The sequence below is a fragment of the Coenobita brevimanus genome, chromosome 84 (assembly GCF_032717465.1).
Source record: "Coenobita brevimanus isolate Jiangsu-jjx chromosome 84, ASM3271746v2, whole genome shotgun sequence".
Taxonomy (NCBI): Eukaryota; Metazoa; Arthropoda; class Malacostraca; order Decapoda; family Coenobitidae; genus Coenobita; species Coenobita brevimanus.
Window position 1 is genome coordinate 42,253,796 of NC_137037.1, and position 19,772 is coordinate 42,273,567.

Here is a 19,772-nt window from a genome sequence, read left to right on the forward strand (position 1 = left end):
CCACGGAAGTCCATTTCTGAAGTTATGTGAGAGGGCTTCAGGTACCATGATGAACAAGAAGGTGTTCAAGACTGACCCCTGGTGCACACCAACATTCATGGAAAACTCATCACTCAAATTCACCCTTACCTGGGTGCGAGCACCCACTTACATGGCCACAGTGACTCTAACCAGTCACTCTCAAGCTTTCTCATTGCCCACTTCACCACCTCTCCGGGGACTCTGTCAGAGGCCTTCTCCAAATTGACAGAAACAAAGTACAGTAATCTTCCCAAAATCTGATGTAGTGCGGCCAGACATGTCCAGGAGGAGGGTTTGTCCGGATACTGGGACCCTGCCTCCTGGACTGGTACTTATGGACCCTAACCCAGTGTAACTTTTTCAGCCACCTAAATAACTACCTACCGGACATGCATAGCACCTATTTAAGACCCTGTTCACACAAATAAAGGACATAAAGCATGAAATAAATGAAAAGGAACCAGACAGTGAGGAATTAGAAGTGAGTATGGAAAATATTTAGCAGTGTACAGGGTACTTACAGCACATCCGTGGCCGCCTCCTCTAAGACTCTGGCAGTGATGAAAATGCTCTTGAAGCACATACAGTAATCCTGTGTTGTGCTGCACTTAATTCTTTGCTCTGTGAGTTATAATTGTTTAACACTGCACTGTTCTTAATTGTGCCATTCCAGGTTCAACTGCCAATTTGCACTTCACACTTAAGCCTTTGCACTATAAATTCTAATTTCTTAACACTGCCCAACACTGTAAATTCCCATGTCGTCTAGTGGCGAGGTATTTCGGTTTATTCGCGGTTTATTTACAAAAACGAGCACGTGCGGCATCCATTGCGATGAGCATCTACTCACAATGGTAGTTAGGCAGTAACTGGGGTGGGGAGAAACAGCAGGGGGCCGGCGGCCGCGTGTAAACGCAACTGTTTGGCACCATGTGCCAAATTCAAATTACGGGTGGGATTTTTTTTTTTTTTTTTTTGTTCCGAAAGCCCGGGTCCAAAATATCCGGGTAGTGGGTTGTCCGGTTATTGGGCGTCCAGATATTAAAGGGATTACTGTACAGTTCCTTTTTCTTTCGTATATGTTTTTCCTGAAGCTGTCAAACAGTGAATATGGCATCAGTGGTCCCTTTGCCTGGCATAAACCCAAACTGCATCTCATCAATATTCACTTTTTCTCTAATCATACCTTCTAGAACTCTCTCCATTACTTTCATTATCTGGTCTATAAAAACTTTATGCCTTTATAATTTCTTGTTTCCAGGGCATGACCCTTCCCCTTGTACACATTTACAGTTACACTCTTCAGCCAGTTATCTGGGACAACACACTCAATTAATCAAGCCAGTGACTAACCCCACTCCTATATCTCCTGAGGCATCCAACATTTCACCAATCAACCCAGACACACCTGCTGCCTTCCCCACCTGCATGCTGCCTATTGCCCTGCTCACAGTAGCATTGTCGGTCAATGGCCAAGGGCCAAACTCTGGATCTGCTGGCTCCAAACCTTTCCTGTCCCAGTCAAACTCCTCATTCAACAACTGGCTGTAATGCTCTCTTATTGCATTTTAAATATCCCCACTGTTCACCACTACCCTTCCTTCATCATTCTTCACACGCTGCTTACGTACGATGTCCCTCTTCTCCCTCTTCATGGGATTTGCCATCTTAAATATCATATTTTTCCTTTCTGCACTATTTAGGTTATCAGGTAAAAGTCTCTGTGACTCAGACTTAGCTCTGTAAACCTCTTTACTAGCCCTATGCTTGGCAGCCAAGTATTCCTCTTTGTTATCACCCTTCTTCCATTTCCGGAAAAGCCATCTTTTCTCCATAACTGCAGCTCCTCCACTTCATAAATCTTTCCTCCATTACCCTCTTATTCTCTATGATCAGTATAAAGTAATCATCATACAACACCTCCCATGGAAATTAATTTCTGAAGTCATGTGAGAGAGCTTCAAGCACAGTAATTACAAAAAGGGGCTTAAATCTGACCCATAATGCTCACCATTGTTCATGGAAAATTCATCACTCAATCCTTCATTCACTTTCACTTGGTTGCTAGTACCTTTCGTACATTAGTATACTGCGTATACCACTCTAGCCAACCATTCCTTATTCCCAAGCTTTCTCACTCTCCATTTCACCAGCTTCCTGGGCATACTGTCAAAAGACTTCTCTGAGTCAACAGAAACAAAGAATAACTCTCTCTTCCTCCTTATTTTTTTTTCATGAAGCTGTTGGACAGTTAAAATTGCATCAGTGATCCCTTTGGCAAGTATAAATTCAAACTATTTCTCATCATTATTCATTCTTTCCAGGACTCTCTTCCAGTACCTTCATTGTTTCATTCATTCATTCATTCATTGCCAGACGCCATGTATCCCAGACAGGGTGGCCAAGGGATTAGAGTTAATTGTTTTAGAGGGAGGGGCACTAATCCTCCACCAACCCCACTTGACGTAGGGATGCCAACAGCATCTGGTGTTCCCAGGCGGTCACCCATCCAAGTACTAACCAGACCCAACGTTGCTTAACTTCGCTGATCGAACGGTCTGGTTGAAAAGCCTTATGCTTATCCTTATGAACAGTTGAGGAGTCTGGATTATGAGAGGTGAACATACCATGTTTTCAGGGTTGGACAGAGGGAGGACCGAAGTATACGTAGTGATCAGTAAAAGAAAAATGGGGTGGTTCCTGGCAAGTTCGCCCCTCGCTTTTTAGACTCCTTGAATAAGGAGTCTGGAATACTAGAAATGTACTTACCACGCTTTCATGGTCAGCTCGATGGAGGACTGAAGTTCACTTCGGCAATAAAAGGGGGGGGGGGTCATGGCAATTTTGCCTCTTATTCTAGACTCCTCATTTACAATCATAGTCTTCCAACTAGTCGTCTGGAACAAAACACTCTTATATAATAGAATTTATTAAATCAGTAACCTAACCCACCATTACGGTTTATTCCTGGAAGCCTTCAGTATCTCCGCAGTCAACCCAGACACACCTACAGACTTTATGACTGCAGTCTGTCAGTTGTCTTGCTCTCAGTACCAGTATCAGCCAAAGCCAATGGCCAAACACTGAATCTGCCATCTCCAAACATTGTTCCAGTCAAACTCTTTGTTCAGCAAGCAGTTGCAATGTTTTCTCTTAGCATCCCTAATATCCTCACTGTCCACCACTACCCTTCCTTCATCATTCTTAACACATTGCTTCCATATGATAACCCTGTTTTCTCATGTCATTTGTTTAGCCATTGTGAAAACGGTACCATGTTCCTTCATTTGACACTAGGCTGTCCAGTATAAGTCTCTGAGACTCAAAATCTGGAACCTTACAGGTAACCCTGGTCCAATTGGACCCACAGGGAAAAAAAATTATACAAAAAATACAAGACTACATTTAATTAGTACAAAACCATATGGAAATGTAAAAATAAGGCATCGTTGCTAAATTATCAAAAAATAGTAAAGAAATGGTAACCTTACTACTATTTTGGACTAAATTCTAAAAAGGAAGTACAACAAATTATTGGAATTTGAGTAATGTCTATTGCACAATGAATTAGGGGCAATAAGGCCCAAATTATCTGTTTAACAGAAGGTTCAGATGTTGAACAATCATGGAAGTGTCTCAGCATGGGGGAGGGGGTTGGTGATAGCCAATACCCTCTTCAGGCATAAAGTGATCCACAGGTATACATGGCGAGTGGTGAGAAGGGTGGGTGGGGAATTGAGTGAAAGGAAGGCAATGATTGATTATGTGTGTGTGGATGAAAGGATGCGAAGATGTATATTGGATGCAAGAGTTTATAGAGGTTGGGGGAGAGGACTTTCTGACCACTACTTGGTGGTGGCCAGAGTTAAAGTTCAAGTAAGATGGAGGAATAGAAGAAGGGAAAGACGAGAGGAAGGAGTAGTTGCAGGGAGAGTGGAAAGGTTACAAGAGGATGAGAAAAAGGCAGAGTATAAGAGAGAAGTGGAGGAACGATTGGGCAAATATGAGTTGGAGCAGATGGGGGACGTGGAAGGTGTGTGTAGAATATTTACAGAAGAAATATGTGCAGCATGTGATGTGGTGTGTGGAAGGAAGAGAAGACGGAGGGGGGTGCAAGGAACAGCGTGGTGGACTGAAGAGGTGAAACGGGCTGTGGCAGAAAAGAAGAAAGCATACAATGAATGGATGAGAAATAGGGGCGTGGAAGAAGTTGAGAGGCGGAAGAGAGAGTTATATGTAGAAAGAAAGAGAGAGGTGAAAAGATTAGTAAGAGAGAGTAAGAAGAGAGTGGATGAGGAATTTGGAAGGAATTTGAGTGTAAAATGGAGGGACTGTAAGAAAATGTTCTGGAAAGAGGTGAAAAGAGTAAGACAGGGTGGAAGTGAAGTTAGCAGGGGAGTGAAAGATAAAAGTGGTAGATTACTAGTGGAGAAGGGAGAAAAAGTGAGCAGATGGAGAGAACACTTTAAGGAATTGTTGAACGTGGAGGATGGAAGTAATGCGAGTATAAGTGGCTGGGGAATGGCTGGGAGAAGGAGGGAGGTGAGAAGACAGGAAGAAATCAGTAGGATAGAAGTTGTGGAAGCAATGAAGAAAGTTAAATCAGGGAAAGCCCCAGGAATTGATGGAGTGTGTGGTGAAATGCTGAAGCATGGGGGAGAGATAGTAGTAGAATGGATGTGGAAGATGTGCAGATTGGCCTGGGAGGAAGGTAGAGTCCCGGAGGATTGGAAGTCAGGTATAATTATTCCCTTGTACAAAGGAAAAGGGGAAAAAGAAGTGTGTGGTAATCATAGGGGCATTTGTCTTCTTAGTATAATAGGAAAAGTGTATGGTAGGATACTTATTGACAGAGTTAGAGAAAGAACAGAGAAATTAGTTGGAGAAGAACAGGGAGGCTTTAGGAAGGGAAGAGGTTGTGTAGATCAGATATTCATTCTCAGATCTTTAGTGGAAAAGTTTCTAGAGAAGGGAAAGAAGTTGTATGCAGCTTTCATGGATTTGGAGAAAGCATATGACAGGGTGGATAGACTAGGATTGTGGAAAGTGTTAAGAATATATGGAATAGATGGGAAGTTGTTGAATGCTGTGAAGAGTATGTACGATGGTGCGAAGGCTGCAGTGCATGTGGATGGTGAACTAAGTGAATTTTTCTCTTTGAAAGTTGGTTTGAAACAGGGATGTGTCATGTCTCCATGGTTGTTCAATCTGTACATGGATGGGGTAATAAAAGAGGTACAAGGTAGGGTAGTGGATGTTGGAGTGGCCCTGGTGAGAGAGGATAGTGTTTGGAAACTCCCTGTACTGTTGTTTGCAGATGATACCGTGTTGTTGAGTGAAGACGAAGGGGAGCTGCAAGGCTTGGTGGATGAGTTTGAGAGAGTGTGTAAGAAACGGAATCTAAAGGTGAATGTAGGGAAGAGTAAAGAGATGGTCTTTGAGAGAGGTGAAGTCAGTGAATGTACAGCGAGGTTGGATGATGAGGAATTGGAAAATGTGAGTACGTTTAAGTACTTGGGTAGTGTGATGAGTAAGGATGGAGGTTTGGAGGGTGAAGTGCTTGAAAGGGTACAGCAGGGAAGAAAGGTTGCTGGTTCTTTGAAAGCAGTGATAAGGAACAGGGAAGTGAGCATGGAAGTGAAAAAGTTACTACATGACAGTATTGTGATACCAACTCTAACGTACGGAAGTGAAGCTTGGACGTTGTTGGAAGGACACAAGTCAAGAGTGAGAGCCGTGGAAATGAGTTATTTAAGAGGAGCCTGTGGAGTCACATGGAGAGACAGGCTGATGAATGAGGATATAAAGGAGCGTTGTGGTGTCGATGTGGATGTGATAGGAAGCGTTATGAGGAACACACTGAGGTGGTTTGGCCATGTGGAGAGGATGGAGGGTGAAAGACTGACGAAGAGAGTGTATGTGAGTGAGGTGGAGGGGGAAAGAGGGAGGGGGAGGCCGAGGATGAGATGGAGAGATGGGGTGGAGAGGTATATGAGAGAGGGGGGTGTGAGTTGGGAGCAGGGGAGTAAAATGGCGGGGGACAGGGCGACTTGGAGGCGATTTGTTTGTGGCCACCCCAAACGGGATTGAGGCGTCTGGCAATAGATAGATAGATAGATAGTCTCAGCATGGCTGTCTGGCAAACGCATCCATCTACCCTGAGTGAATGAAAGTTAGCATTTATTGCACGCATGTTTTCGGGTTTATGTTAATAATACATATACAGTATATGTAATGTACTGTAATGCATTTTGAATGTGAATTTATTCATACATATCTGTATTGTCATTACAACATGTACATATTACATATTTGTATATTTTTCATTTTCTTATCAATAAAACTATGTATGGTAGTTACCTGTTACTGCATGCACAGAGTGCAAAGGACACCAGAGTGCCGTGGGCCTGGCACTGCTGAGCCACTCTCTGACGTTGAGGGGCCTGGCACTGCCTCTTTTGGCATCAAACATTAGGAGATGCTTTTTGTGGCATCGCTATAACATCAGTCACAGACATACCTGTATCTCCCACATTTTCAGTACATGCTATCACAGGCTCCGGTTCTTCACCATCCATGTCAATATTGTGGCTCTAGGGGTTCCATTATAATTTCCTCAGGGAAAATGGTACTATTGACCATATCCTCCAACACCTGGTCAGTCAACGCCCGTGGTCTTGACCGTGACATAATGACACATCACGATTGGTGGAAAAAATAGAGAGAGAGAAAAAAAAAAATAGCCACACACACACTGTTAGATGTTATGACTAGTAATATCAGACCATATTTCAGCTCTAGACACTCACTGATGTTCAGTAGATTAGCACAGATGCGTATGTAATGGTTGTCAAAATATTTTTGACAAACAGAGTCTACTTCGTTATCGGTAACCGTGGCTCCAAATGGAACCACTGCTACTTACCACGCGTAAAGATACAGAGGATGTTGGGATCACGTGTACTCCCTCTCGCATCTGGTCCAGGACTGCTGGTCCTGCATGCCAGTGTTGCTATGAGTTCTTCTATTAACATGTTATTGGCTGGAGTTCGAAGCCCCGAATCACTGTGGTACCAATTGGATCCAGGGATACCTATCTAGGGTTAAGCTTAGCTGCCAAGTATTCCTCCCTGTTACTACCTCATTTCCATTCCCTGAATAGTCTTCTTTTTCTCTCTGACTGATGCTTTTACTCCCTCATTCCACCACTACATTCATTTTGTTTCGTTTTTAAAGGCTTCAACATGCTTGCATGTATCGGCTTTGGTCACCTAATGGTGGCTCTCCATGCTGCTCGATTTCAGTCCCACATCCCTTAGGTTACAATCAGTGACCTTTTCCCAAGTCTTTTTTGGTCCGCCTCACACAACCCTGTCCCTAATGTTTATACCTCTCACTTTTTGCACCCAATTATCATTACCTTGTGTTCTGATGTGACTCTTGTCCATATCCACACAGAAACAGTTACACTCAAGAGATTGTTCTTGAGAGCTTTCTGCTGTAATCTTTTAGGTATTCGGTGTAATTCAGCAAACCCCTCCCCCCTGCCAGATATTGCAAAACGCTGGATATTGCGTCAGTACTCGTACCCTCAGTCGGCTATCCATTTGACTTTGAGTCAGATAATGTGTCACCAGCCTAAGCTGTCTGTCTCGACCCTTCATCCTAAAAACTTTCCTTCAGTATTACCCATGAGTAAAAGATTAAAATTAATCATAAAATATAATACAGTATTGATACAGTACATATAGTACCGTAATACAATAAATAATATACAGTAATCATAATCATGCTGTACTAACCTAATGTTGGCATCGATGGAGGGTAGAATAGTACACTGTGCAGTACAGTGCACTTAATCCCATGTGGTCTAGTAGTGAATGGCTCCCACAAAGCTTACTCCAACACCAGGGGGGGGCCACAGGCTAAGTTACAGCACTAAAGGGTAGCCATTGCGTGGGTCACAAATGCACAACGCACAGATATAACCTCACCATTTGGTGTCCACAGGAGAGATTGAGAGAGTGACAGTAGGCTTGGTGCATTGGGTGGGCTGCTTCTGCAAGACATTGTGATTGGCTGGCGTGTTGCAGGGTCTGCCCATGCGTTGATTGGTCCCATGTCTGAACCAGGTGCGACACATCAGCGCCAAAAAATGCATAGTACTGTACCACCGATTGCGTCCTGTTTCTGAGCCGGATATTGCCTAATTTTGCCGGATATTGTTTTAAAGGAGCCCAGCAAAAAGTGCCAGATATTGTGTTGGGCTGGATATTGCAATGACGGATAATTGAGAGATTACTGTACTTCTCATTTGCACCTCTGTCTATGGCCCCATGCTTAGCCACTGCTCAGCTCATCTTGATATAGAAGGCACCCTGTGCAGCTTGATTTTTCAAGTTATTTTCTTCCTTGATACATAGGTTCTTTTCTTCATAACCCATTTCTTTAGTACCATATCACATATCACAAATTTGTGCTGCTGCTCACATTCTTTGCCCCTGTAATAGTCAGATCCTTTACTAACCTTCTGTTAGCCCTCCTGACCAGGAAATAGTAAGTCTGGCTACCGCAGCCCCTTGACTCAAAGCCTACTCTCTGTCTTTTCCTAAAAACTGTGTTGAACACAACCATGTTCCTTGCATCTCTGAAATGTAGTATCCTCTCACTTTGTGAATTCCTTGAACCAAATGTGCATCCCCCATACACACCTTCATATCCATGTGCTGCTGCATCCACCTCACCATTGAAATCCCCTTCCAAAACTGCAGTCTCATTATCCCCCTTACCTCCAGCCTCACATATCAAGTCATCCTAGCTGTATTTGTTTTTCTTAATAATTTAAACTGACCTCAGGAGCAATTGCCAATAATATCATTATTACTGGGATTTTTCCACATATCAATTTCATCTCTGTAATCCATTCTTTACTTCCAGTACATTACTGTGATAACATTTCTTGTCCATTTCTCTTCACCAAGCACGTCCACCTCACCAGATCTTTCCTTGCTTCCCTTCCAGAACATCTTCTAGTATACCATTATTTATCGTACTGATGACCCTCTTTAAACTCCGCTAGAGAGCTGACTTGGATTGTAAAAAAAAAATTAATTGTTTTGAGCTTATATATACAGTAACCCATGTGTTAGGGTAAGTGACTTAAGTACCATATAAGCAAGCACTGCACATTTTGTGATGTTTCAGGATCACTCTAAGGAGGAGTTGGAGACAATGCGTCTTGTGCGTGTGGACCAAAACTTCAGGGTGATAGCTCTTGGCCTCCCCTCACCTCCCTACCAGGGCCACCCCCTTGATCCTCCACTTAGGTCCAGATTTCAGGCTAGAGAGATATCTTCACTCTCCTTCAAGGTAGGTGCCTGTTTGATTTGTATTGTTGGTAATGGTTTCTTGTAGCTGGTAGTTGGTTTAACTCCGTAAATCAGATGTTAACACTGGGGAAACCATATCTGGTGAAAGAGTTAAAAATTGTCTCCATTAACCTGTTTACAATCAGATTTCTCTTTCCAAGTTAAAGAAAACCATCCAAAGGTAGCAATATATATATATATATATATATATATATATATATATATATATATATATATATATATATATATATATATATATATATATATATATATATATATATATATATATATATATATATATATATATATATATATATGGGATTTCTCTTTCCAAATTAAAGAAAATCATCCAAAGGTAGCAATATATATACAGTATATCAGATTTCGCTTTCCAAGTTAAAGAAAACCATTCAAAGTTAGCAATATATACCGGTATATATATATATATATATCCATCCATCCATCATCCAATCCTACGTTGCCCCATGAGGAGCGTAGGAGCCCGGGGCAAGGCAGTTGGTCCTGACATTTAAGATGAGAGTGACCAGCCTCACTCATCCCTTAGTGGCATTACGTGAGCAATAAACTCCAACTACCCCTTGGATATAAACCTTCACCAGTTCAATCCGATTGGAGCACAAAATTACCTACTCAACCACCAGGCGCCAAAAACTTAGTTATATGGTTACCACCCAGCATAGTAAATGGTTTCCTGGTGTGCAGGAAACCATTTTGCTTGTCACTCGGTGCAGAGCCACCCACAGGCAGAAGGAAGAGTAAAAGAATGAAGGAATGAAAGACATAAGAGGGAGTGTAAAGTCACCTGTAGGCAGAAGGACTAGGAAAGACTGAAGGAAAGAAAGACAGAAGAAGATGGAAGGAAATAAGGATGGAGGAGAGGAAAGGGTAGACACCCGAGAGCAGCACTACATTAAGTGAGTGGATGGTGAGTGCCCCCACCTACTATATATATATATACTGTATGGATATATATATCATAGGACTGAAGAGTTAATAGCTATTTTATGCTGCCTGTCCAGGTAATGTACCAGATGGATAGTGTTTCACTTCACATTTTAGTTGCCATAGTTTATATTGTTAGGTTTCTGCTTGGCAGCTGTGAGAGGCTTTTATGAAGGAGTTTTAGGTCCTTCTCTAACATACGGGTGTTAGATTATGGTGTGGCATGAAAAAGAAAAGTCAAGTCAATAAGAGTTGTGGAGATGGGATTGTTGAGGAATATGTGTGATATGCATACTGTAGAGTGGATAAGATGAGGAATAATGTGATTCATGAAGGATGTGGGGTAAGAGTGTCTGTGGACATCAGAGTTGAAGAGTGTGCTTATATGGCATGGGCATATGAAGAGAATAGGCACGAATAGAGTGTGAAAAGGGTATATCTGAATGAATTTTAAGGTGGGATGAAGTGAAGTAGGCCTAGAAAGTGGATAGATATGGTAAATGAGTGTATGAGAAAGAGAGGTCCGTCCAGTCTTATTATGCGATAGGGTCGCTTCAAGTGAAGACTATCGCATAATGGTTTATTGCATAACGATATTGATATAACATGAGTTCGGTGGGGTTAGGGAGGGTGACCTTGACCGCAACACCTAAACTGTCCAAAAAAAATTCTCTGCTGCCCACCTGAAGTTTGTCCCAGGCCGGTAGCACTTCACTTCACATTGCACACTGCAGTATTTGTTAAGCACTTGCGCTGTTATTTGGTGATAGCAGTGGTGTTTCAGTGGCCATTCATGCACTAGATAGAACAAAAGGCAGGCAACCAGAGCAAATGTAAGCGTTGGCCGGCCATATTGGTGCAGACAACCGACTGTCGGCTTGTGTGTGTCACTTCTTATGCCCAAGGTTCTGGGAGGCAGTCATTGAAAATATAATTCTAACAAAATCTTGACCAATTTTTTACATTATATCAAAAAAGGATAAAACTTCTGAATTGTCATTCTAGCTATTTATTATATAAAGAACAGTTTTATAGTGAGACCAGACACAATTGAAGCTAACGAATTTGGGGAGCTGATAAGTAATCTAGCTGGCTGGATGAATTTTCTGTGACGACGTATGACAAGGGTTTAACACTATATTTTAACATGACATTTGTTGGATTGACTCTCATATAGTGAATGTGAAGCTGTATGTGGAATGTTTTTGACCAGTCAGATTGAGCTAGGATTCTGAGGGCTTGAATGGTGGAGTGAATGGGAGGGTGGCTCATTCAGTTAGGCAAAGTTCAGTTAGTATCTCATTCTGTCAAGTTATTTCTGGTTCTCCGGACCCTACCTCACCCTACCTTGAGGTGAGAAAGGAGGTATGGATGATGATAATGATGATAAGAACATAGTGCAGACCTGGTATTATGCTTGTTCTTTGCCAAAGAATTGACTGTGTGGGAAGTGAAATTGTGTCCTGTAACCCAGGGAACCAGTTTCTGTACTTTATGCAGAGGTAAACATAAAACCAACAATTACATGCCTGATGGTCCAGTGGGTTAAGATGCTTTAATTGTTTGGGGCCTACAAGGGCTGAAATTTGAGAGATGGTTGGGGTTTGTTGCTCACCAAATGCCACTCAGCTGAGAGTGACTGGTCACTCTCACTTTATATGAGGCGTCTAGAACCAAAGGGGCATCGGCGCCAAAATGTACTTTTGAGTTATGATGCTTTAAAGTTGTGTTTATGGCAACGTCATAACCAGAAGGCAATAAACAAACCTTTTATACATCAAAATGATCATCAGCGCCTATGCTCTACATGTAAAGCCAAAAAAACAAAACAATAATAACCGTAACCACAAAATAGGCTGTAAACCAAACCCCCAATTTATAAGTGGGCATAATAACATATTGTAGGGATTTAAAAACATAGAAGAAAAAACATCAACGAATGTATTAATGTACAAAACTTTATTAACTGAAGATTCCAGTTCACTTAATATTAACAAACGAATAATTATTACTGTAATTTCATGTTTTTGACAACAAAAACTGAAATCAATGCAGTTATTATTTTTCCTCTACCATAATAGATTGAAATAATAACACTAAAAAAAAAAAAAGTAGTGTAGTGCTTAATTAATTGAGAAGGGGTAGTGGGGGGTTAAATGGTGGGGTCGTCATCTAGGAGATCGACATCCAACTCTGCCTCCTCGGTGCCACCCCCCCTCCCGCTGTCTCCCCTCACCACTCTCTTTTCCTCTTCCTTTCTACCTTTTTCCACTTCTCCACACACTTCTGACACTTACTAGAGGTTATAGGCACCACTTCCTCACTGTAACTATGTGATGAACTCATCTTGTCACCCCCCCTTCAACCCCAATAACAACAGCTCATCTTGTCACCAATAATCCACGATAAATGGGGTAAAAATCCAATACGTAATAATTATACACCTCAGTGAACACGGGAGGGAAGCCTCACCGGCACACCGGGCGGGCCACACGCTTGCTGATTGGCTGCTCTGGGGGAGTGGCAGAGAGTGAGAATGCTGATTGGTTTGGGCTGTGTGGCTTAGATGCCTGCCTGCTCTGATTTTTTCGCCCGGCAGCATGGACAAACCCACGTGACTTTGAGCCCCTCTACCACTGTCCAGAAGGCCGAATCTTGTATGGCAACCAGTGCTGTCACTGAGAAGAGGGTTAAGCCTGTTGTCTCCCCTACCTAACTCAAAACCAGTATATTGGTGGGGATGCCCCTTTGGTTCTAGACACCTCATATGTTTGTAGAGAAGGCCTAGTCCCAAGCCCCAGTGATTTTGATGGAAAAGTAAGGAATTGGATGACGTACTAATGGATGGGCCTATTTGTATAATGCTGCACATCTATTAATTTCACTTCTTTACAGTGTTTACTTGTACAGGTGTATTGGGATAAGTGGCTTTGTTGTTATAAGAGTAAGGATTCAGAGGCACAGCGAGATTTTTTCTGAAGATACTTTTTAAAGGTGTAGTGAGTTCTTTGAAAGCATCATGACACATGGCATGTATTTCTTTCAGTCCTTCCTCTTCTGTCTTTCTTTCCTTCATTCTTTCCTCTTCCTTCTGCCTATGGGTGACTTTACACTCCCTCTTCTGTCTTTCTTTACTTCACTCTTTCCTCTTCCTTATGCCAATGGGTGACACTACACTGAGTGACAAGCCAAATGGTTTCCTGTACACCAGGAATCCATTTACTATGCTGGGTGGTAACCATATAATCAAATTATGGCACCTGGTGGTGTAGTGGGCAATTGCAGCGCTCCAGTCAGATTGAGCCAGCGAAGGTTTATATCCAAGGGGTGTTTGGGGTTTATTGCTCACGTAATGCCTCCCAGGGATGAGTGAGGTTGGTCACTCTCGTCTTAAATGTCAGGACCAACTTGCCTAGCCCTGGGCTGCTACGCTCCTCATGGGGCGGCATGGGATTGGATGATGGATGGATGGATGGATGTAAGGTATGACTGAGGAACTTTGACCAACCAAACTGTGGGTGTGATTCAGGTGGTTTGAGCCACCATTGTCTGTTATTTGCATGCTAATCAGAATTGCTTTAATGCATTTCTGTCTCTCTCTCTCTCTCTCTCTATGAGGAGTAGACTGTAGCACCAGTTGAGCAGAGCAGTACTTCCAAGGTGGATGGAAAGTTGATGACAGGGAGAGCTGGAGCTCCTGTTTCATCAGCCCTCAGTACTAGTTCCTGAGCATCTCCCTTTGCTGTACTTTTCCAATGTCTCATTAACACAGAGAGTAGGCCAGCATGCTCTCCAGTACAAGTTTCTCTAACTGTCAACACCAAACTACGTGCACAGTACACACTACACTTCCTTTTCAAAATTAAAAGTAAAATGACATAAGAAAATCAGGCCTCGGAGTCCCCAGGGAAGGGGACCATAAATTCCCCCACCATCAGCCCGTCTCCCCGTGACGACTCAGAGAGATGCCTGGAACCACTGTCTGACTCACTTCTTCTTCATTTCTGCAACATTCACAGCCATTCCTCTAACTTTCTCTTTGTCAAACATCACCTTCTCTTCTTGACAGAGACTCAGCTGTCTGAGGCAACTGACAGCAAACCCTTTTGCGTTTCCTCCTACTTTCTCTATACTCATTTCAAAGCCAAAGGTGGATGTTGTTTACGGTATATATGTACGCAACGATTTGTCTTGCTCCCCTGTTCCTGAACTTGATTCTTCTGAATTCTCTACTCTCTGTCTTCGGCTTTCTTGTCATTCTCTGACTAAATATATCTGCGCTGTTTACTTATCCCCTAATTCTGCTATCAAAAATTCTTCAACTATCTCACTTCTGTGATGGACACATTCTATCCATTTCTCCTTTCTCTGAAATCTCCATTTTAGATTTCAATGTTCACCACCACCTTTGGCTCTCCTCTCCTTTCACGGATCCACCTGGTGAACAAGCCTATATTTTCTCTATCCTTAGTGACCTAGAGCAGCTTGTACAGCACCCTGCCCGTATCCCTGACCATTTGGAGAGAGCTCCAATATACTTGACCTCTTCCTTACAACTAATCCTTCTGCATACACTGTTAATCTCCTCCGATCACAACCTTATTACCTTAACCTGTCCTATCGTTCCGGTACAGCCTGTGGACCCTCCAAAGAAACATCATGTGTGACACTTTGGAGCTACAGATAGGGAGGCCCTTAGACAGTACTTCTTTGATTTTCCATGGAATGATTATTGCTTCCATGGCCGGGAGCCATCTTAGTGTGCCTTGCGCATTATGGAGGTTATTCTCTTGGGGATGGAAGCATACGTTCCTTTCTCATATCCTTTGACTAATGCAAGAAAGCCATGGTTTAATCACACTTTTTCTGATGCTGTCCGCAACAAGGAGAGGGCCTATAAAAGGTACCAAAGCCAACTCACCCCTGAATCACATTTTGTTTATGTTTCTGCCCGGAATCGTGCTAAGTCTGTTCTTCTGTGCCAGCCCTCCTCTCTTCCTATTTCTCCCATCTCTCCTGTCACTTCTTATTGCTTTTCTTTCCTTTACAGGTGGCTTTACATTGAGTGACAAGCCAGATGGTTTCCTGTAAGCCAAGAAACCATTTACAATGCTGGGTGGTAACCATATAACCAAACCATACATGCTGTTTATGTGGCAACAAGTGAGTTGGTGGAGGGTTAGTGCCCCTCCCCGTAAAACAAATAACTCAAAGTCAATTGGCCACCCCTTACGGGATTATGGCGTCTGGCAATAGATAGACTAAGTGCTCTCAACTTACCAACTCGAATTCTTGCTCCTTCTGGCACCTTGCCAAAAACCATTCTAACAACTTTACCTCATCATCCTTCCCCCCTCTTTTCTATTCTGATGGCTCTGTAGCTATTTCTTCTACTGGTAAAGCAGATCTCTTCGCTCAGACTTTCTCCTCCGATTCCACCTCAGACGATTCCGGTGCCACTCCTCCATCACTTCCCGCCTCTGACTTCCTCATGGCTGACATTAAAATTTCTTCAGCTGATGTATTTTCTGCCATCACTGACCTCAATACTAACAAGGCATATGGGCCTGATGGAATCCCTCCTGTTGTCCTCAAGAACTGTGCATCAGTGATTACACCCTGCGTAGGTAAACTCTTTTGCCTTTGTCTGTCATCTTGAACCTTTCCTTCTTGCTGGAAGTTTGCTCTCATTCAGCCAGTCCCAAAGAAGGGTGACCGTTCCCAATCCTCTAACTATCGTCCAATTGCTTTAACATCCCGTGTTTCAAAAGTTTTCGAGTCAATTCTTAATAGAAAAATTTTAAAGCATCTTTCCCATCACAACCTTCTTTCTGATTGTCAGTGTGGGTTCCATCAGGGACTTTCCACTGGCAATCTTCCCACCTACCTTTCAGACTCCTGGTCATCCTTCTTTCAGGATTTTGGCGAAAGCTTTGCCATTGCACTTGACATCTCAAGTGCTTTCAATAGAGTCTGGCGGAAATCTTTAATTTCCAAATTGCCCTCTTACGGTTTCTATCCTTCTATCTGTGCCTTCATCAATAGCTTTCTCTCTGGTCGTTCTACAGCTGCTGTTGTAGACGGCCATCTTTCTTCTCCTACATCTGTCATCAGTGGTGTTCCTTAGGGCTCTGTCCTATCACCAACTCTCTTCCTTTTATTCATCAATGACCTTTTAAGCTGTACATCTAACTCTATCCACTCGTATGCTCATGATTCCACCCTTCACCTTTCCATTCGGTTCCCGCAACGTCCATCTCAGCATTTACTTTAACAAACAAGGAATGAGGCTATGGCACATCTAATGTCTGACTTGGCTCGTATCTCTGATTGGGGTAAAAATAATCTTGTTGTTTTTAATGCGTCAGAAACTCAGTTTTTACACCTATCAACCCGACACAATCTTCCACAGGAGTACCCTCTATGGTTTAATAATATCCAGCTCAATCCTGCATCATCCTTGAACATGCTTGGGGTTTCATTCATTTGGAACTTATCTTGGAAAAATCATATTTGATCTCTGTACAATCTGCTTCCAAAAGATTAGGTGTCCTAAGCCGACTCTGTACCTTCTTTACCCCTGCACAGTTGTTGACTTTATACATAGGTTTTATTTGCCCCTGTTTAGAGTACAACTCTCATGTGTGGGGCGGCTCCCCGCATACAGCTTTTCTCAATAGGGTGGAGTCAGAGGCTTTTTGTCTCATCAACTCTCCTCCTCTTACTGGCTCCCTCCAACCTCTGTCTCTTCGCCGCACTGTTGCATCTTTATCTTTCTTCAGTCGCTACTTCAATGGTCACTGCTTCTCTGAACTGTCTGCTTGCATCCGTCCACCTCTACGATGAGTGCATAGCACCCGTCTAGCAACAAATTCTCATCCCTTTTCTGTCCAACTCTCTAATGCAAGAGTTAATCATAACTCCCAGTCCTTCATTTATGCAACAGGTCAACTCTGGAACTGTCTCCCTTTGTCTATTTCCTGCTTCCTATGATCTCCGGTCTTTCAAACTCAATGTATCCAGGCATCTTGAAATGATTGGATCTTGAATTTGGCTCTCTTTTGTATATTTTTTGTTTTTTCTTGGAAGGAATGGTATTTGGGCTCCTGGCCTATGGTTCCCTCTTTCTTACATTTATTTATAAAAAAAAAAAAAATCATGAACAATATGGTGCACAAAATTTGGATATTAATAGCTTCAGCTTAAAAATGGGATGTAGAAACTTGCTGAAACTGGTTTGTACATGTTGGGGTATAGAATTTAAAGTGAAATGATTTATTGTTCATTTCTTATACTGTATTGTGAGTTCAAAACAGTGTTTGATTTACTGCGTGTCACAAAAAATATGCTGTTTAGGGCGTTCGACATCACAGTAGATCATCGTTGTGCCTGGACTTAATGTGCTTGTTGTCCACTCCTTTTAACTTGGTTTACTGTTGGATTATCTTGATGGGGATGTAGATACTGAAAAGAAAAGATAAGAGCATATAGTAATCACAGTGCTGCTGTTCCCATCCTGTACAGAAATGTAGCCTATTATGATTTATATAATCTTGTGATTTCATGAGTTAGGGGTTAATTCCAAAGGTGTTTAAGTGCTTGGCTGATGTAATGAAACAGTATCAGTATGAATTTTTTTGTTTGTTTGTTTGTACTAAAGCAGTTAAGGCAGTTAGGAAAGAAGGGAGCCTAATCTAAGTACAGCATGTATAAATAACCTGTCAGTTTTTTAGCAGCCAGGGGAAAAAAGAATACTAGTACAGTACTGCATCCAGTGTGTTTTGCATAAACTGCCAAGAGAAGTTTGAGGTTGGGATTAGAGAAGTCTCATTGTTGTATTGATCTAGGGATGTGATGGCCCCAATGCCCAGCATTTGTGTTGTAAATTGCCATGCAGCTTCTTGGAAGTAGAAGTAAGGGAGATAATATCTAGAGGTTTCTGTTTCCTCTGATCCATATCCCCAGAATAATCAAAGAGCCATGCCATGCATTGGTATTTCTTTACTACTGCTATACACTCTAGTTTTGGGTTATGATGATGATACATCATTGATGATATGGAATAAAGCAGTATTGCTTTTCTCTGTGGTATGTTGAAAAAATAGGTTTTTGCAGGGTCAGATATCCACTTTTTCTCATATTAGAGGAGAATAAGACATCTTTAAGGAAGAGGGGTAGAATGCCCTTTTAAACCATCATCACTGGCATTGTGTTTTGTTGGGAGACTCATGTTAGACTTCTCCAGTAGAGTAGTTTAATAATAATAATAATAATTATGATGATAATCAACATCATCATCATCATCATCATCATCATCTAATCCTGTGTTGTCCCTTGAGAAACGTATGAGCCTGGGGCTAGACAAGTTGGTCTTAACATTTAAGGTGAGAGAGACCAGCCTCACTCATCCCTGAGTGGCATTCTGTGAGCAATAAACTCCAGCCACCCCATGGATATAAACCTACACAGGCTCAGTCCGGTTGGAATGCCTTAATTACCCATCAAACCACCAGGCACCATAGTTTGGTTATATGGTTACCATCCAGCGTAGTAAATGGTTTCCTGATGTAGAGGAAATAATTTAGCTTGTCACTCAGTGTAGTCATCCGTAGACAGAAAGAAGAGGAAAGAAAGAAGGAAAGAAGGATATAAGAGGAAGGAAGGAAAAAAGAAGGGAAAAGAGGAAAGGGCAGCCACCCGAGAGCAGCACTACATTGAGTGAGTGGATGGTGAACACCCCCATTCCCAGTAATAATAATAATAATAATAATAATAATAATAATTAGTGGTAGGTGGGGACGCTCATCATCCACTCATTCGATGTAGCTCTGTTCTCAGGTGATTGCCCTTTTCTCTCTTCTTTCTTTCTTTTCTTCCTTCCTCTTTTGTCTTTCTTTCCTTCATTCTTTCCTCATCTTCCTGTCTGCAGGTGGTTCTACACAGAGTCACAAGCCAAATAGTTTCTTATACACCAGGAAACCATTTACTACAGAGGGTGGCGACTATATAACCAAATTATGTTGCCAGAAGGTTGAGTGGGTAATTAAGGCACTCCAATCAGATTGAGCCTGTGTAGGTTTATATCCAGGGGGTGGTTGGGGTTTATTGCTCACGTAATGCCACTCAGGGATGAGTGAGGTTGGTCACTCGAATCTTAAATGTCAGGACCGATTTGCCTAGCCCCAGGCTCCTATGCTCATCATGGGACAACACAGGATTGGGTGATTAATGAATGATGAGTGAATACTATGACTACAACAGCGACTACAACTACTACTACTACTACTACTGTTACTACAACTACTACTACTACAACTACTACTACTACTACTACTAATTGGTGGTAGGTAGGGGTATTCACCATCCACTCACTCAATGTAGTGCTGCTCTCAGGTGCCTACCCTTTTGTCTCGTCATTTT

The 19,772-nt window shown here is 42.3% G+C and overlaps 1 protein-coding gene across 1 annotated transcript in view; it reads left to right on the forward strand.

The window, feature by feature from the left end:
* c12.2 (von Willebrand factor A domain-containing protein c12.2) overlaps positions 1-19,772 on the forward strand; it is a 464,393-nt gene that overhangs the window by 69,515 nt on the left and 375,106 nt on the right. The window contains exon 6 of the mRNA XM_080280343.1: positions 9,226-9,390. Coding sequence (XP_080136469.1) covers positions 9,226-9,390 — 165 coding nt within the window. The remainder of the gene's footprint in view (positions 1-9,225; positions 9,391-19,772) is intronic.